The 20,750-nt window shown below is 40.2% G+C and overlaps 2 protein-coding genes across 2 annotated transcripts; both read left to right on the forward strand.

Annotated features, from left to right (window-relative positions):
• The first annotated feature begins 1,157 nt into the window (after window positions 1-1,157).
• On the forward strand, window positions 1,158-5,798 carry LOC105394459. Its single transcript, XM_048626095.1, has 7 exons — window positions 1,158-1,410; window positions 1,739-1,888; window positions 2,148-2,286; window positions 2,860-3,029; window positions 3,521-3,595; window positions 3,685-3,859; window positions 4,473-5,798. The coding sequence occupies exons 1-7, from the start codon at window positions 1,293-1,295 to the stop codon at window positions 5,653-5,655; spliced, it is 2,010 nt and encodes a 669-aa protein (XP_048482052.1). The 5' UTR covers window positions 1,158-1,292; the 3' UTR covers window positions 5,656-5,798.
• A 2,668-nt stretch (window positions 5,799-8,466) lies between these two features.
• On the forward strand, window positions 8,467-12,088 carry LOC105386082 (DNA transposase THAP9). The gene is made up of 2 exons (XM_011556570.3): window positions 8,467-8,676; window positions 8,868-12,088. The coding sequence occupies exons 1-2, from the start codon at window positions 8,579-8,581 to the stop codon at window positions 11,185-11,187; spliced, it is 2,418 nt and encodes an 805-aa protein (XP_011554872.3). The 5' UTR covers window positions 8,467-8,578; the 3' UTR covers window positions 11,188-12,088.
• The last annotated feature ends 8,662 nt before the right edge of the window (window positions 12,089-20,750 follow it).

A 20,750-nucleotide genomic window follows, 5' to 3' on the forward strand; every position in this document is an offset into this window, starting at 1 on the left:
AGAAACCGCCTCATTGGCCAACCTATCAGCCATTTCATTCCCTCTAATGCCACAATGACTAGGTACCCAAGCAAATGAAACCGAGATACCTAGATTATAACATTTTTGAATGTCTGCTCTAATATTAAAAATTAAAGGAAAGTTATATTTAAGTTTAAATGGAAATCTGTCTAATGTCTGAAGAGAGCTTAATGAATCCGTAAATATGACTGTCTTTTGAAGTTTACATATAAGAATATACTCTAAAGCTTTCGAAATACCAAATAATTCACCTGTAAAGACAGATGTCTCTGGAGGAAGTTTGATTTTCTGTACTATGTTATATTGGGAGTGGTAAACTCCTACACCTACTATTCCTGAAGAGGAATGTTTCGAAGCATCTGTGTAGATATAATGATAACCCTGCCATTCATTCTCAAGAACTTGTAAGAAATGATTGTTAGTAAAATCACCACTTCCCACTCCAGTGTTTAAAATAACATTTAAGTTTGAAACTAAGGCCTCATAATCACATTCGAAAATTGGAAAACAGACAAGTTTGAACTCGCCTTTTTGGCTCGAAAATCGTATTCCCCTGTCAAATGTTAGATGTCAGTGCGATTATTTTATGATCTCTGTGCTAATCCCGAAACACAACACTGGCAGAAATTGAAAACTTTGACATTTGGCCACCAGTCACGTCCAATCTGGCTAATCTGTGATTGTATTTTCTATAGGGATGTCGAAAGTGCAAAAAAATATCGATATTTCGATATATCGATATTTTCTTTTATATCGTTACTGAAATCGATATATCGAAAAAAAAATATCGATATATCGATATATCGGTAGCTTTATAGGAATAAATTTTTGTGAAATCAAATAATATGGAATTATTAAAAAACACTATTTTTTAACTGTCACTTTGTGCCAATGTCATGTATTTACACTCTCGCTCGGTACACGGTTGCGAGCTAGTATCGCCGCATTGCGTTGTGACGCCAACAAAAGGGTATTGTTAATGAAAAAATATCGATTTTGATATTTTTTCGATACTTGATTATTTATATCGATGTATCGATATATCGGTTTACAATATATCGTCGGAAAATATCGATATATTTATAAAAATATATCGATATATCGATACATCGATATTATTTCGCCATCCCTATTTTCTATGGGATTGGGAAAATTCGATTTGTTTTGTTAGTGTATTTTCTATTTATTTACTGGTTAAAATGAATTCCTATATTCTAACCTTTGTAACTACATAAAATAACAAACCCAAGTGTTAAGTCATACATAATAATATGTGCTCAGTTTTATCAAAGCGAAGAATGCTGCATAAAATAATGAAGTTTTCGTTTCAACACCGGGCTTTTTATTGCTACTTGGCTATGAGTGTGTGGATATTCTTCTTAGTAACAGGTAAGGCTATGTACCTACCAGCTAACCAGTAATTAAGACAAATTACTAGACTAATACCTTGGGGGCTTTTCATTCATCCTCCCACGCAAATCATAACATGTATTATCGGCCCTCACGACCACCAGCCTACTGGTGTCTATCTGGGGAAAGGTATGACGTGAAGCATCCACTTACAAGTGCCGATAATTTCTATAAGGTTTACCAAAGATCCAATGGCCAGTGGCCAATATAATCTTTTATTCCTTTTACATCCTCACACATTTCTGCTTATACTCCTAGGTACTTAACTATAATAACTATTAATGAGACATTTTCATGTTATTTTCAGCAATGTATAAGTACATATCAGTAGGGGAAGACACAACTGCAGCTAAGAAGCCCATTGCTAATGAATATGTTGCCAAAACTGACAAGAAGTTCAGGAGAATCTTCCTCAAGGCCTGCAATCCACCTGAAAACATAGTCAGGGGATCTGAAGGTTAGTTTACAGTTCATATCACCTGTTTCATAATGCCTGGATAATCGTTATCTATGGGATTAAATTCATACAAAAACTCTGAATAATATATGTTTAAAGAAATTTAATATGTACTTTTTGGATGTAATTTTTTGTAATTAAGTAAATTATAATAGCCTGGCTATAGGCAATTTGTTACCTTGGAACACTTGCACAGAAAAGCTAATGAATATTAAAATAATTTTGAATGAATGATAACCTGTTTCGAAATGCATTACAGGAGCTGTAGACTATGACTCATGGCTACTGCAAGGCGTCATCGTGCTGACCCGCCATGGGGACCGCGGGCCACTCACACATCTGCGCGGAGGAGACAAGATCCCCTGTGACACTATGCCCGATTCGCCTTTATTGAAAAGGTAAAACATAATATAAAAAATTATGTTACTGTAGTTCATAACAGAGGGATTGTGAAAATCATAAAAGGCGTTGGTATAAATCACAAACGTCCAATCTACATTTAACAATCTGGTGCTCACTCTCCAAGCTTTATTATACTGAGCAATATGTACAACTTTGAGTAGCATTCTTCTACTAGTACTACATCTATCTTCAATGGGTACATTTATACCAAAAAAAACTTCACTCTTTGCTGTGTTTTTGCAGCAAAACACTTTGTGAAATGCCTTATGTTTGCTACTCATTTTGCCTATTCTTACATCTGCTAGCTACATATCAGCGGTAGTCAACGCCTCCGGCTCCACGGGCCGCGGGCCGTGGGCGGCGTCTCCGGGCCCCTTCCACAACTTCCCCTCGCTGCCCGCCAGCACCACCATGTCTCTTAAAATTATGCTAGACACTTCATAGTTTGCCTCGAGGCTGTACTTTCAGACACTTAATTATAAAATACCTCGTGCTTATGCCTGAGAAGTTGCAGTTTGCCTCGCGAGGCAACAATTTTTTCTACAACTCCTTAGCAATTTTTTCTTCAGCTACGTGTCAGCGGTAGTCAACGCCTCCGGCGCCACAGGCCGGGGGCCGTGGGCGGCGTCGCCCGGCCCCTTCCACAACTTCCCCTCGCTGCCCGCTAGCGCCGCCGTCGCCACGCACTGCGCGCTCGGACAGTTGACGAATATCGGGGTGCTGCAGATGATCACTGTTGGTGAGTGTTTGTTAACCCCCTTATTCATAACAGTTATAGGACGCTTTAGCTATTGAACTGTTTTGTCCCTCTCTGCCAAAGAAAAAAATGTTCTCTGTCATCCTATAACTTTTTTATGAATAAGAGGGTTATTCAATTTACAAAAAGTAGATGTAGAATCAGATGGACTTAGTGCTAAAAAATGCTTTTAGCATTAAGTCCATCTGATTCTACATGTACTAGTCAACATGCAGATAGTTCAAGAAGTAGGGAAGTGCAAATAAATTATACAAATAAATTTTCATGAGTTCAGTTTTAAATCTATTTTAGAAACTTTTGGCGCACCCTAGGCATTCTGTAACTAACAACTAATTTGCCTGAGTATGGTGACGAACGCTAGTCCCACTCTAGTTTTTGTCACCGACAGGCTAGGAACTGTCTGTTGTTATAATTGAAGACTCCTTCCGGATAAATAAAGATGTAATTTAAATAAAAATATAATACTTTTTCAGGGACTATACTTCGAGAAGCATATGCGGAAAAGCTGGGATTGGACAATATAGATGGGCCCGGGAAAAAGGACTCAGGTAAAAATTTAAACTTAGTTGTAGCTACAAAAAAATACAAACACTTTACACTTTAAACAATGTTTATGTATGCTTAATTACGATTCCAGGTGAATTCATATCATACAGCAGCCGCTACCGGCGCACGTACCAGTCGCTACTGGCCGCGCTGTGGGGCGCCTCGCCGCGCGGCATGCCGCAGCGCGCCGCGCGAGCCAGCGAGAGCCACACCGCGGCATATTGCTTCCAACATTGTGCTTGCCCGACGCATCGGACGTTGCATAAGTTAGTATACCCTTTTTGCAACACCCTGTATAGTGTGAGTCTGTGTGTGTGCCTCGCGAGGCAATGAGAGTCATATCGCGGCGTACTGCTTCCAGCATTGTGCGTGCCCGACACATCGGACGTTGCATAAGTGAGTATATAGAGTTATGTGTGTACGTATATGTGTGAGTGCCTCGCGAGGCAATGCAGAGAGCCACATCGCGGCTTACTGCTTCCAACATTGTGCTTGTCCTACGCATCGGACGCTGCATAAGTGAGTATATTGTATAGTGTGTGATTGCCTCGCGAGGCAGAGAGTCATACCGCGGCGTACTGCTTCCAGCATTGCGCTTGTCCTACGCATCGGACGCTGCATAAGTGAGTATATTAAACAGAGTTTGTGTGTGTGTGTGTGTGTGTTCGACTCACGAGGCACTCTGGCTATTCACCACTGCGACATATTATGTTTGTATATTTAACTTTTGCTAAGATTATTCGTGCTAGAAGAAAACATATTCATTATGATGCTATTATGGATATTTTTACTGTTTAAATTGATAGAAAAATCGAGAGTATCTTTCTGCATTACACAAATCCATTACTTGACTAAAGGCTTATTTCATTCAATTCACAGAAAGCTGAACTCGCAAGCTAAAAGCCGGCTCGACTCGCACGCCACCGTCAAGGAACTCGTCAAGAAAATCACCAACGTCATATTCGAATCTCAGGAGAACCCGGATCCGGAAATAGTGAGAGACGCCCTCCTCGCTTACATGTGTCACGAGGCACCCCTACCCTGCTCCCTGCGGCCACGGACCAATGAAAAACAAATACAGAGAAACAAAAGATCAGCACATAATTCCCTACTCACGAGAACACTCCTAGACACGGACTTTGACAGCCTAAATATGGAGCTAGAGTACATCAACAATCACCAGCTAGACTTCAACAATGAGATTGGTAGAAAAGCCAGAGATATAATTGGTAAATACGACGATATACGCGAGAAACAAAAGCAGCCGCTAGATTTTGACGCGCAAATGGAAAGGGAGAAGTTTCTCTATTATCAACAGAGATACATGGACAATCAAGATGGGTATGAAGATGTAGAAGTGGTGAAGAAGAATCTAGATGCTGACTTTAACTTCCCGAACGACGCTCGAATGGACGCAGATTTTGACGAAGAGAATTATAAAGAACCCACACAAGACAGTCCAGACGACTTTTGTATTAAGAACGAACATATCATATCGTTATTCGCATATCTAGAGTGGAGCTACAAGCAAGATATTAGAAACATACAGAACAGGAAGCGAGGCTTACTGTATTCGTACGGTTTGATACACAATATAGTGCAAAATATGATAAGAATGATCTCAGAAAACAAGCCAAAGTTCGTTTTGTACTCAGGTCACGACACTACATTACAACCGTTAATTTTAGCTTTAGGCTTAACGGACTACCAACATTACAACATAAAATACGCTTCTAGAATGATCTTCGAAGTGTATAGAAAAAAGGATTTGAGAGATGAGTTTAAGTTTACGAAGCGGAAAGCGGTCGCTCAAGACTTCTATTTCCGAGTGGTTTACAACGGTATGGACGTGACCAACAGACTGAGCATATGTCGAGGTAGGAGCAGTATAGTTATGAAGGTTTCAGACCCCACTGATAATATACGAGTGTATAATACATACCTTTGCCCCATAGAGAATATAGTCAGATTTATACACGACGATTATTTCTCAGTGTTCAATGCTAGTAATTACAAAGACGCGTGCGCTAGTTATGGTCACGGTAAGAGAACATTTACGTAGAATTATTAGAGTTATGTTAAGTTTATTTACAGTCTTACCATATACCCATCTAGTCTCATAGATTCGTCCAGATATAGTTGTAGCTTTTGCAATAATGAATTTGAATAAAATATTAACTTATGTAAAGAAGATTTTGTTTTTACCAGGCCAGCATTTATTTATTATAAAGCAAATACTCTTGGAATTATTAACAAAAGTGATTATGTAATAGGTTCACCTGCTAGGGGTTGGCGTATTTGGAGCTACGTTACCGTTATACCCCGCCATAATCTATCTCGTCACATATTACGAACATTATGTCATATTTTATACAGTGACCACGACTTTGTAATTGTGTTTGTAATGTTCGCGGAAATGAATCCTAGTATGTCCCATGGACTCCACATATCGGAATAAATGCATGCAAATGCACCATACTAATACTATTTGACTTGATCGTTATCGAATCAAAGGCTGGTATGATACAGCTTCTGACGGTGATCCAGTTTGAGCTTTGACAATAATGTCAACCGCCATATTTTTACAGTATTTATTTTAGTTAGTTAGTTTTGTGAGATTTTAATATAAATATAATACTAACAATTTTATTTATACTTAGGAAGTTTGATAAAGAAACAAAACAATATTTTCTTTTACATATTAGACTCTGTGATAAAATGTAAGTACTTATATCGGTTACAATACATATCAAATACTGTATTTATATAATTTCAGATAATTTATTGTACATTTTTACAGATTTTTTTATTGAACTTACTAGATAAGAAGTAAACTTATAATCTCGGCTGAATTATGATCTCAATTGTTTATTTTGTTACATTAACCTTTGTGTATTGTGTACCTTCATAGATTGTAAGCAATGTCTGTATAAAGCATTTACTTAATATTTAAAGCTATTCTTGAGCCATTACAAATATGCGAACCGTCTTATCAGCCCTCTTGCTCGCACTTAAAATCATATCGGAATGGGGACATAAGTGCGAACGAGAGGTCAGATTGTTCTCACATTTGTAATGGCTCAAATAAGTATAATAAGTTTATTATACATATATCATAGTATATTATGAAACACAAGTTTTATGCACCATTTAAACTAATCGAAAGTGACATGAAACTAACACCCAGAGAAGGGTGGTTGTAAACCGATGTTCAGCAGCGTGGTTTGTAAGAGCAGCCAGCCACTATGTACGGCTACCTAAATAACAAACCGTCAATGTTTGAATTGGCAGTTTGTGACTTTGACAAGGTACAAAAGTGTACAGCTACTTATGCAGCTGACTGTACCTAACGCTCTGCGCTCCTGCTTTACTCCCAGTTTAAACAGTCCCAATAACTCTGATCTGCCGATGACAGGTTACTTTCAAATGTATTTATCAAAAAACTGACTGCAACTCATCGACTCATCGATAGGTAGATAAAATTATTCAAACTGCCAGTTGTAAAAAAATATTATTGCTCGCGACGCTTACCATCCGCCCTGGCGAACGCCATACTGCTGTGCTTTTTCCTGATACTCTGTTACACTTACCGAGTAGAGTGGCGAGACAGTACCCTTGGCCGACCCTCGACCAATGAACAGCTAGTAATTCACCGAGTGCTCGGCTGAGGATACTGTCTCGCCACTCTACTCGGTAGGTGTACTCAGGGTACTAGATAGCATGCGTGTGATGGTCACATCGTTATTGTCAGACCCCTTAGCATGTATTTTCATCGTGAAAATAAAGTAGAATTCATCCAGTAATATTTTATGGCGGTCGGTAGCAGAACAAAAATTTTCCTACAAAAATCATCGAGTAATTTTACTTCACGTTCACGATGAAAATTCATGCTAAGGGGTCTGATCTTTCTATTTCGTTCAATCCACGATCGACGACATTAGCGGGTCAGTGACTGTGATGGGACTTGGTCACACGCATGCTTAGACGCTACAATTGTGTCGGGTGTCGTTAATTTTTATTTTGTTACGTGTAATGTACGACGGAATATAATTATAAGAATCTCTTTGGCACTGTTAAAAAATCACAGTAAAATGATATGATATGGATTTTATTCGTAAGATTTTTATCGATTAATGAGAAAAAAAAACAAAATTGGATCAATATTATAGAAGTATTGCAATAAACGATTACATACCTGAAACGGTACTCAACGGTGTTTTAATGTTAGCCTATCATACATTATCACAGGAACAAAATGTCCAAATCGAAACTACAAACAGCTGATAGTGAGTACACACACATATTAATTATCTTCTATACCTACATAACTCAGGCGATTGAGCTGGTGCTATAGAGATCGTGATATGGAAGAAGGACATGGTGCATGTGCATGATGCGTAAAGACACCCTTACCATCGAGCTACGCTGAAGTGGGCGGTTATTTGATCATAATACTTACCTACTGATTGTCTGTTTCTGATCGCAGCCCTTTTGTTAAGCTTTAATTTTTTTTCTTCCAAACGCTAGCGCTATTAGGACCGGATATTACTTCGTGTTTCAAAAGGCACAGCACAGTTATCAACTCATGGTTTAAAGCTACGCACAGACCGGGCCAACCAACGCCCAACGATGGATATTTATCATACATAATACAGGGCAGATTGCAGCAACGAAGGTCAACGAAACCCGTTCGTTGGGCCGGTCTGTACGCGGCTTTAGCCTTTAGCTCATATTTTTTCCAGACCAAATCTCCTACGAATAATAATTTTCATTCGGACTGTGATTCGTTCATTCAAATTACCCATGCAACACGCTCTGTCAATGTCACTGAGACGGATGTCACCTGTCAGTTTGCTGCACTTTTCTGCACTTCATTCATTCATTCAGTTCATTTCCGCAAATTGCATAAAAACAAACTCAGCTGTTCTGCGTATTAAACTGGACGTGCGTTGAATTTTCCATTGTGAAGTGGTGAAGTGTCCACGATGACTGAGGACGGCTGTTGTGTTGTGAACGGATGCAAGAATAATGCTAACATTAACAAGGAATTTGAGTACTACCGGTTTCCACAGGAAAGGGAAAAGTACGTACCGTACATTTTATTATCAAAACATTTTCTTTTTGCTGCACTGCATAAAATACAATGTAAGCAGTTTACAACTTTGCAATCACTTCTACGCGTTATTTTATGCCAGCATTTTCCTACTACTATACATTCATTTAATATCTGGCTGTAGATAAATCGGAAAATTATACCTACCCATCTTGTTTCAGATTGAGGAGATGGGCTCGGATGATCAACCGGTCCGACATCGCGGCCCTGGAGGACGTGTCCCACCTGGTGATCTGCTCGGCGCACCTGGTGCCGGTGGCGGACACGGACGCGACGTGGGGCGGCGGCCCCGCGCGCCCGCCCGGCCCCGTGCAACTAGACCCGCCGCCCGCCGGCGCCGCCATCCCTATGTTCTACACATTCAATGTGAACACTGACGACATCCAAGACGACCCTGAAGAAGATGCCAGAAGACAAGCAGAACTGCAAAGCAAGCTCGCTAAAATCAGGGACCCGCAGGAGCACAACAAGAGAAAAGGTAAGACCAGGCACTTCATGGAAACTAACACAGATGACAAGTTCACCGAGGTCCTCATGACGTGGCAGGCGCAGTTCACTCAGAGGTTCTTCGCCGACCCCACCGCCGACCGCACCGAGCTGCTCCACTTCGCTATCAACATGTTCTTCAGCAACTCACAAGTGTACAAATTCACGAGGGCTCTCCTCCCAAGCCTGCCCTCTGTGACGGAGCTTCAGGAGGCCACCGTTTACAACCGCACCGGCTGCAACGAGGAGATGATAGACATGATTGGTCACAAGTTGAACAGACTCCGTCCGAGGGAGTACAAGTTCTGCACGCTGTGCATAGATGAGATCCCTCTTAAGAAGAACCTGTACTACGACGCGGTGCACGACGAGGTGGTGGGTCTGCACGAGGTGCAGGGGCGGCGGCGCGGGCGGCTGGCGGAGCGCGGGGTGGTGGCGCAGCTGCGCGGCGTGGCGGCCGTGTGGAGCCAGGCGCTGGGCTACGCGCTGCTGCACGGCGGCGGCGGCCACGCGGACGAGCTGGGTGACTGGCTGGACCGCATGCTGGAGCTCTCAGCCCGCGCCGGCTTCCTCGTGCTGGGCGTGGTGGCCGGCCCCCAGCCCGCGCTGCGCGACCTCGCGCGCGACCGCGGCGTCTCCGTCGACCGCCCCTTCATCATCTTCGACGACAAGAAGTACTTCTGGATCTTCGACGTGCCCGACCTGACCAACACCATCCGCGACGAGCTGATGGCGCACGACTTCGAGTTCAGCGACGGCGGCGTCGCCTCGTGGGAGCACATTAGAGTGTTCTACGAGACGGACCTGAAGGCGGACTTCCGCACGGTGGCCAAGCTGACGGAGTCGCACGTGGCGCCGCGGGGGGCGGAGCGCCGCGAGGTGCGTCTCGCCGCGCAGGTGTTCAGCTACAAGGTGGCCGCCTTCCTCAACGTGCTGATCGACCGAGGCTCCGTGCCGCCCGAGGCGCGCGGCACCGTGCAGTTCCTGCTCACGCTCAACAACACCTACGACATCCTCAACGCCGTCAAGCCCAAGACGGAGAACCGGAACAAGAAGGCGTACTGCGGCGAGGACTTCCAGGTGGAGCAGCTGCAGAGCGCCTGCGACATGTTCAGCTCGATTAAATTCAAAACCGACGACGCAAATGCCAAACAGAGCGCCACGCTCGAATGTTTCCAAATAACCATCAACGCCGTAATGCAGTTGTTTGACCACTGCCGGTGCGCCGAGCTGCCGTTCCTGCTGACGCGGCGGCTGAACTTGGACTCGCTGCGGGAGCTGGTGGCGCGCGCGCGGCGCGGGCGGGAGCGGCCGGCGGCGGCGCAGCTCGCGGCCGGCTACTGCGCGCTGCTGGTGGACTCCTTGCTGGCCTGCCCGCTGGTGAAGGACAGCCAGGAGCCCTCCGCCGCCTCGCTCGTGTGCGCCGACGACATGGAGACCACCTGCTTCCTGCAGGACTACTCCCCGCCGCCGCTCATCGACGACTGGATACCCGCTGACTTCAAATACGACTGCCCCAAAGAGGAGTTTATAAAGAACGTTACGCTCTACATAGTGAAGAAGTGTCTGGACATGCACGACTGCGAGGACTTCAGGCGGTTCGTGCGGCACACGATGGGCGAGGAGGGGTACACGCAGCTGCAGCGGGCGCGGCTGGGGCGGGCGGCGCGGCTGCCGGACGTGGCGGCGCCGCGCATGTTCGTGGTGATGGTGGAGGGCATGGAGCTCGCCTTCCAGAAGTTCGCGGCGTCGCTGATGACGGCGCTGGGCCCGGGGAACTGCCTGGTGGCCGTCTTTCAGGCGATAGACTTCATCTACCCGTGCGAATGCTTCCCGGCCACCAGGGTCATGCGCCTGTTCACGCGCATGCGACTGCAAAAGGAAGTCGATGTGGTCAATGAGAACATCGCACAGTCGTACGATACCATCTCGGAGTATACAAAGGCCAATGTCCTGAGTGAGAATAAAGTCGTAGTTATGGATACAACGGAGTAAGTGTAATGCAAAGTTGCGCAGTTTAAATTAATATTGGTATCTAATTGTCTGTATGCTTGCGAATTTTAAAAAGTCCTAACCCATCCAAACTTTGTCACGTTTAAAATGTGTTTTTTTTTTCATAAATTGGATACAGTACCTATATTTTTTATGCTAACTGATTTATTTTACACTGCCATTGTCGTGCTGCGTCAGCAGATACCAGATACGTTGATACCTACTTACCTTACTTACTAATATGGCTGCAAGTGCATAAATTAGTAAATAAATTTACATGACTGTGTCGTTCTTAAAAGTACCTACGTATCTGTTTTGCAAGAAAAATACGTAGGAAAATTTTAGAAGTATTTTACGAGTATCTATATCACGAATCTCGTAAAATTTACCAATGTGTAATGTTAGTAGTACAATGATACATTCTACCAAAAATACGCTATGAATCTTGAGGTGATTTATATTTCAAAATTACTAATTTATTTTTAGATAAGTATTGATTTTAGTTAGATCTTGGGACTTATAGTACCTATTACATTTTATCTTATCTTCTTAGTTGTTAGTATTAATGTTGTCAGTAGTAAATTTTATCACTTTGTAAATGTTAAGAGAAATTTCGTATTTACTTGAATGATGCCGAGACCAGTGAGCGAATGAGCGAACACTAGTGAGACTAGTAAGGAACTCAACACCGAAGAAAAAATAAGGGTGTTATACTAGTTTTTTAAATTATATGAATGTTATTGTATGTAGAGCTTGTTGTCAGTTATATCGTGTCTTATATCTCATATCTACATCTTGTACTAGTGACTCGTCATAAGCTGAGTCCATCCAGAGCATCTGAAATTGTTTACATTCAAAATACTATTGTTGTTGTAACTTATTATTATTATGTTAGTTATAATAATTATGCAGCAATGCACCTCTGCCTACCCCGCAAGGGAGTACATTAGTACAAGGCGTGAGTGCGTGTTTTTTAATAATTATGACTTTGCGAACTACTCGCCTGATAGCCCGATAGGATTCCCGGATACATTCTATGGTTTCGTGATTTTTTTATACGCTTAATGTTTAAATAAAAAAAATTGTTCACTTTTAAAATAGACCTACCTAATAAAAACGTGAACGTATTCTGATCAAAATCTTTCCAAGAATCGGATCGGGTTTCCAAAAAATTTCAGGTTTTTTCATGGTGGCAAGAAAAATGCTGACCTGTAAAATTTATCGTTTCGTTTAATTTAATTAATTTAAGTCTATTGTATTTAAAATTGTTCCTAAACGTACAATTTATGGGTTTCTAAAATAGAAATAAATATTTTTGTATGTGTCATTTAGTTTTTTAGTTATTTTTAAGGCTGGGATAACAATAATAGGTACAGAATGGTTCCTTTAAATGGATCAGATGTATTTGATTAAATATGTATTATGTATGCAAACCTACACTTTTAAACTATGTAAAATGAACACGAAATAGTTAAATTATAACCCACCTGAACCGTTTAAATGAAGCATCCTGTATACTTAATACATTGACGATTATTATGATTAAAATATGATTAGAATTTATTATTGTTAAACAAAAATTTACTGAAAAATCTCGAATTTATTAGGTTTTAACCTTAAAGCACAAAGATCTCATACATATTTAGGCCTCCTTCTTATGAAAATTCTAAAAACAAATCCGATTAACACTACCTAGTACCTACCTGTCTTGCCAAAACAAATTAAGTATGTATATCTAAATAGAACTACTTACATACATATAAATGTCCTAAGTATGTACTTATATTTTAATAAATCGATGTATTTAATCAAGTGAATTTGGTTTTAATTTCGTACTGTGCAAAGTCGTCTTGAGTACCTTATTACCTATCTATAATGCCAGCGACGCAAAAATCTAATTTGCATACTGGAGCAAATATCTTTGCATGTTTACTTAGCGTGATAGAAAATCTAGATATGAGGTAACAGATGAAAATACATCAGTTAAGTACGGTAAAGTAGTACCTACTTTTTTTTCTTTTCTGTTCCATTACTCTCATAACTCATAAACCAATGGGACGGATTGACCGACAAGACTGGAGAAAGCTAGACGCAGGATCGACTGCTTAACATCTCCATAATGTAAGTATTCCCAGTAAGTATACCCATCCTAATCTTAACTAATATTATAAATGCGAAAGTAACTGTGTCTGTTTGTCTGTCTGTTACTCTTTCACGCCAAAACTACTGAACGGATTTGAATGAAATTTGGTATACATATGGTCTAGAGTCTAGACCCTGAGAAATAACTTTTCATCCCGGAATTCCCACGGGAAAACTTTTTAAGGCGAAGCGAAGCTTGCGGGAACCGCTAGTCATACATATAGATAGTAAGTATTTATTTAGTTACCTACTTTATTTAGCATCAAAATCCCAAAAACAAAAGAGACATATGTATAGCGTATTGTGATGCAATTTCTCGCCTCCAAATGCACCAATCGATAATTGTGGCGTAGGTCGCGCTACTTTGTAGCTAGCTGCTATTTCATGTCTGGGCACACGTTATATTACGTACCTATCTAGATCTAGGTATAGTCTAAGTCTAGGTATACAAAGTATAGAGCTTTATTACCAATTTATTAAAGCTGAGTATAACTATCATTGCTATCTGTTTTCGTCATAAAAGAAGATGACTGTAAGTTACTGGTAGTTATAGGTACGGTAGGTACTAGAAAATATGATGCTAACTCACCTTGCTAAACACTTCCTAAAAAGGAGTCCACAGCAAAAAGGGACAGTGTAAGTACTACTTTTATCATTAGATAGGTACCTACCTAACTAGTTAAAGTTAAACTATATGTACATACATCATGACCAGCGGACGACGATTACGGCAGATGCCCAAACTTGCCCCTCCATATTTTTTCAGTTTGAAATCGGGCTAAGTATCTACTTACAAAAAAGGCGCCTCCCTGAGTGCCGTATCGACTGTACTTTATAGTACTCAGATATATTATTATGTTCGGCCCACACAATGCCGTCAGTGACAATGTTATTCTGACTGGCAAATCCTTTCATCACGGTGACAAACCCTAGTGCAGCTCAAAAAAAAACACGCACTCACGCCTTGTACTAATGTACTCCCTTAATCCACTCCCGGGGTAGGCAGAGGTGCATTGCTGCACCCACTTTTCGCCAGAGTGTTATGTTAGTCCCAATGTAATAGGGGGCGGGCCTATTGCCATTTTACAGGCACATCCAAGACCCGAGAACAAATATCTGTGTTTAAACAAAAATCTGCCCAAGCCGGGAATCGAACCCGGGACCATCGGCTCAGTAGTCAGGGTCACTAACCACTACGCCATTCGGTCGTCTAACCCTAGTGCAGCTCAATCCTCTGCAAATAGAAGGAACTCAAGTTGCTCACAAATAGAGCACCGATTCGCGTACGTAGTAGTTACTATACACTCCTACAGCTTTTATAGCTACGTAGTTACTATTCAGTCTATACAGCTATTTTATAGCTGCGTCCGTATCTATAGTCGCCCACGACATTGTAGCTATAGATTGTATGTATAGCCGTGTCGTCGACACGTGTTCGCTACACGAGGCAACTGGCGCTCGCCTTTGAAATTAAAACAAATATATGTAATAGAGATGTAAAGTTTGCCTTCTAGGTAATGTTATTAGATACTTGTGCATAGATAGACTGAGTGGTTTAGTACGTAGGTTTAACTGAGGTCATGCTTTGGAAGGTAGAGTTTGTGTCGGTATTGGTTGTTAGAGATTTTGATATTGAAGCTAAATATTTGGGAGTCGTGGTGTCGTGACGGGTTCGGCTCTCATTTGAGAGGCCGTGGGTTCAAATCCTGGCATCTACCAATTTATTCTTTAGAAATAAGGAATTTAAGCACAAATATACCAAATGAGCACTTACGGTGAAGGAAACATCGTGGGGAACTGCACATCTAGATTCTAGCTAGACGTAGCTCGGGACCTATGACGGAAGTACCTACATAGAAACGTGCAACGAAAAGTGGGTGGCTCGTTTACGAGTCACCTCTGACAACCCCTTTTAGGATTACAGTCGTGAACATAAATTACATGTGTAGGCACTATAGGAACCTATATCTACATCTACACTCACGGGCAATGTTGTGGCGCTCCTTAGGAGAAGCCTATGTCCAGCAGTGGATGCTTATTGGTTGATGATGAAGTTCCAATAGAATCGGCTCGGCGCCTATTAGATAAGTAGGTACTATTAAGTATTGTATGTATTTACGAGTTTGATTTATATGTTTAATTGTTTGTTTTGTTTCTTGTGCTCGTGATTAATGTGTTGTTTTATTTAATACCTAAGTATTAACATGTAGGTACCGTAGGTATATGCATCAAGTTATTAGAAATAAATAAATTAAGTAAATTTTAATTTATAAGTACCTTGGGGATTAACTATGGATTGAACTAGTTAAGTACTTAATTATTCTGTAATTAACTGAGGTCTCATAATTATCTGAGGTCTGCGTTAATGTTGAATGTATACCTAAGTAGGCACAACTGTTACCTAACAATTAGATATATCTTTCAATGTATTGTAAGTATATTTACTATTTGTGAAGAGATTATACGTACACTGACAGATCTAAAACTAGTAAGTAACTAGGTAACTAAAAGTACCTACCTTTATACTACATTTCATCGCCCGATCTAACCGTTTCAGACGGTTTTTTGAAGTCCCGTGTTTATATTATGTGAATAAGCCCGTGTCTCGGGAAGAGTGCGATAATCTCTCGCCCGAAGTTCTCGCTGAAGTGGTGTGAAATGCCATAAAATAATAATAAATAAATAAATAAATGTTCTTTATTTCAGGCAGCACCCATAAAAAATAATAATTACAATTACAATTAAAATGTACATCATAATATAAATACAGTAAAATAGAAATTACAATAAAATTAAGTAGGTAGGTACAATTTAGTCAATTATTTTTAACTAAAAACTAGCTAAAACATTTAAAACTCTTAACTAGAGTTTCCCGTTCTCGCTCAGGTGCACGCGCAGCCAGTGCCTGAAGAATGGCCCCGCGCACGCCGTACATAAAACGAGCCCTTATGGCAATTAATTGTGACGACGCCCATTTGGCCGATATCATCATCTCTACCAATAAAATTGTAAAGGTTCAAATAAACATAATCAAAAAACAGAATCCATTTTTTTCATTTAGAAAAAAAAATGAGAGCGAAACAACATCGGATGACTTCATAGGATGACTTCTTTTGGTCCACCTTGTATGTTGCTACGGATAAAAAAAACCGGCCCTAAAGCGATAGTAACTGCCCAGCCCCAGTAAAGATCAAAAGATTAAATTGTAAAGGTCAAATTGTAAAGCAAAATCAAAAAACAGAATCCAAATTTTTCATTTAGAAAAAAAATGAGAGCGAAAAACATCTGATGACGTATGTTGCTGTCACGCTAATGGTTAAAGTTTACTAACTACGGATAAAAAAAACCGGCCCTAGCGATAGTAACTGCCCAGCCCCAGTAAAGATCAAAAGATTTACAGGTGAAATATATGGTAATGGTAGTACATGGGTTGCTGAATACAATAGGTAGGTACTTAGGTACATATTCCACATACAATTTAAGCATACAACATCCACTCACAGACTATGACAGCCTGTTCCTCCCGTCCAATAAAAACGTAAGATGAAAAGAAACTGAAGGTCAAAGAAAAGTAACGCCTGAAATAACTAAACCATATTTCTTAAAATTTGTAAACTGAAGTCGGGGAATATAATTATTTATCGAGTGGAGATCACAAACAGGCATTGTGACATTGACAGGCAGCAAGTGGACGGTGAGCTGGTGAGTGCTGGCTTTCCTTTGAAGAGTCCAGCAGGGGTCGATTACGGACTGATAAAGATGAAGTAACTACTTAAACAACTTTCTCCTGTAGTTTAATGGGTAGGTACTTACTATAAGTTGTGTAAAATTATTATTACCTATGTTGCAAAAGGGTACTTAAGTATCTACTTCTATGTTAAATATAGACAAAAGAGGTCATCATCAGAGGTGACTAGAGGTCATTCTGATCAACAAATTTGCTTCTCTTTTCACTTTCGCAACACTCTGTATAAGTTGTAATCGGCTGTTTTCTTTCAGCCAACAGCAAATAAGTACATTCAATGAATAAACGCCACGTGGCGTGGACGGAAACATCCGCTATATTCGTCTCACGACCCACGAGCGGCTATTGGCAATAGCAGTATAATGTGACTTGTAATCGAAGTAGATAGGTGCATACTCACATTAGCCACCCGTGTGAAGTTAGCTGCCAATGTTAACCCGACCGAATTAAAATGTAGTGGGTAAGTTTTTTTTATTTTTTTTTTGTTAATACTTACTTAGGTAGGTAAGGCATATGTGCAGCAGTGAGCGATTACAGACTGATATAGATCTTCAGGTAGGTAAAATTACTTGTTAATTTATAATAATATGATTATCATAATATATAGCTACTCAACCGACATGGCACAGCCAACGCTACGCACATAAATTAAGGTGTGCATTTTTTTGTTTCTACCCGCAGCAGACCGTGCACTTTGTTCGTCTGTTCTTAGTTATTTTACCTACATATAAGAATTTTTTACTAATAATTTGTAAGTATCTAAGTAAGGTACATGAGTGATATCCATTACTTAGACTACCTATCTAGTTTATAACGCATTTACCAGGAGAGCTTGCCGATAAACCATTTTTGAGTTGGTAATTAACTACATTTTTGTAATGTTTTAAAAAATCAAATCCAATCATCAACATTTTTGGAAAAACAATTAAAAAATATATTATGTAGACGGTATTATATTCCCTTTCGTGTCCCACTGCTGGGTGATGGCCTCCCCAGCAACACTACTCCATACGTTTTTTTTCTTTGGGTTGCTGACACCATAGCACTTTTGGCCCACCATTCCGGTGCATGCGGCCATCATGACCAGTGTTAGCGCTACCTACACAAATCTCATTTGCCGACTTTATATTATGACTGCTACAGTGCTTCCACTCCACTGACACATTAGCAATTAATCATGCTTAAGTGCGTCGCTCGCCTGTCAAAAATCTGTCAGATCCATAAAAGTTACGTCAGTTTTGACAGGCGAGCGACGCTGCATATTTTATGGATTGTTAATTGCTAATGTTCGGTGGTGGTAACCCCACTGTACTGGCTTCTGACTCAACACAGATGGTAGCAAGCTCAAAATCCATTCCCGGGAAGGATTCGACTTGTGTTGCCTTGTGTATCGTGTTTGTAATCTATAAGTAAACGACATGTATCTATTTATGTGGAGTTACAGCTGTCTAACGCCCCTAGTAGTCTCAAGTGACGTTATTGAGAGGGGTCTGAACCTATTTACATAACTTGAAGCTTGTGGATTCACTTTTACTACGTAGGTTATGTCTACATGTAACTTTGGGTATCTATAAAAGTATGTATAGTATACTCAGAAATAATCCTAACTAATATTATAAATGCGAAAGTAACTGTGTCTGTCTGTTACTCTTTCACACAAAAACTACTGAACGGATTTGAATGAAATTTGGTACACATATGGTCTAGACCCTGAGAAAGAACATAGGTTACTTTTTATCCCGGAATTCCTATGGCAAAACTTTTTAAGGCGAAGCAAAGCTCGCGGGAACAGCTAGTTTTATATAAGTATACAAAGTTTTTAACCTGTTGTGTAAATCTTGAAATAAATAATAAAAAAGCAACAAGTTTTATTGCCATGTTTTTCTTCACCGAACCAACGAATATCATGCATAAAGACAAACCCTTAAAATTTAAAAAAAAAAAATGTTTTATATTCGTGGTAAAGATAAAAAAATACAACTGACTACCTTTTAAATTTGGACGGGTGCTCCTTGCGTTGCTAACGTCAGACCGTTCGATACGCGTGATCACTTAACGCAAAACAACACTCTATAAAATGTTGTTTACTAAACACTGCATTTAGCTGAACTAGAACATGTTTATCAAGTGGATTAGATGACTATTAGTAAAAATATGTAAAATTTGTAAGTATATCAGTACTTTGCTTATAGGATGAAATTTTATCAGTTACGGTACCTAATCATACTGAGCAACTTTCATTAAGTATTATATTTTTCATATTATCTATAGGACCAACTCTAAACCGCGAATTTCACAAACCACCTACCTACCAATTCTCCGTTCGGAAAGGAACCTTTGTTTTTGGAAGTAAAATGTATGGAAGAAACTCCTGAACTCTTTTCGAAATACCTACACCTATGTGCATTCAGCTGCCAACTCCCGTTGGGTGGGTCATTGATAAAATCTCACCTAGCTGTCTATTCTCCTCCTTAAAAGACAGTCCCAAACAAATCGCAAACTGACATTTTCCATTTAGACCTCAAACAACGCAACGTTTTTGAGGGTCCGTTAAAAAAACTATTTCTTATGTAGAATTGATGCATTCAGTAGTTGAGCTTTTAATACGATTCGCTTTTTTATTAATCCTTGTTGTCTCCATGTCCAATGTAAAAAACAGGACCATATTTTTTTGAAACGTTTCTGTAGTTTCTGATACCTACTTAGCTTGTTTCAGTTTTACGGTTGCATGATGGTCGCCCAACTGTGTTTGTGACATGAGAATCTGGCTACTGTATTAATTAATGCAGGCGGATTACGCTCACAACATCACGCCACTGTTACGATTCTTGTTTTTTGTTTTGTCTTGCTCTTGGCCCTTGTACCAGGTTGAAAGTAATGAATTAGTTATTTAAATGTTGTTTTTCTGCGCTCAGTCAATAACACATTTATAACTGGGAGGTGTGTCTAGTGTCTGCTACGTAATAGTATAATCTATTTAAGTTAGTCATTCTGGTTCTAGTCCAGCAATATAATGTACACTCAGCTAAAGAGCAATAAAGGTTATTTATCTTAGAGATGCAGTTGCAGCAGTACCACCATCGACACATTAGCAATTATTAAGGGCCCGTACAGGGTGACGTGCCGCGCCAATTTTGGGTTTTCAATGCTCTTCACACAGCACACGCAGTGACACGCACACATGTAAGTTTGCACAGTGGGTCAATAAACTTTTACTCGCCAACTTTATTGACAATTATGTTCAAGTACATTTTGGGTGATTTTAGGGTAAGTAAGTATAATTCTTACTTACACTGGTAGGCACCAGGAAAGAGTAGAAATTAATAGGGGTGCCACTTTACTCTATACTCGGAACCCGATTAGCTTTCTCAAACAAATGTGGTATTTACTTGTAGAAAGGTAACTACAAGTACCTATTAAAGTGTAGATAATAAGTTTCGGGCATCCTCCAGCCAACTGAACCCCGACGACAAAGCAAAGTAAATACATAGTGTCGCAAAAGGGCTATACTAAACCAAAAGGGGATGACTCAAGGGGTCATTCTGAACAACTTTTGTTCTACGAGATTTGCAAATTCGCGAAAAAAAATATTCGTTTTCCATGGTAAAAAGTCACATGTCCAACAAAGTTTCAATGAAAAAGGTTTTTTTTGTTAATTTCCAAAACTCGTAGAGCAAAA

The sequence above is a fragment of the Plutella xylostella genome, chromosome 3 (genome assembly GCF_932276165.1).
Source record: "Plutella xylostella chromosome 3, ilPluXylo3.1, whole genome shotgun sequence".
In the NCBI taxonomy this organism is placed as follows: Eukaryota; Metazoa; Arthropoda; class Insecta; order Lepidoptera; family Plutellidae; genus Plutella; species Plutella xylostella.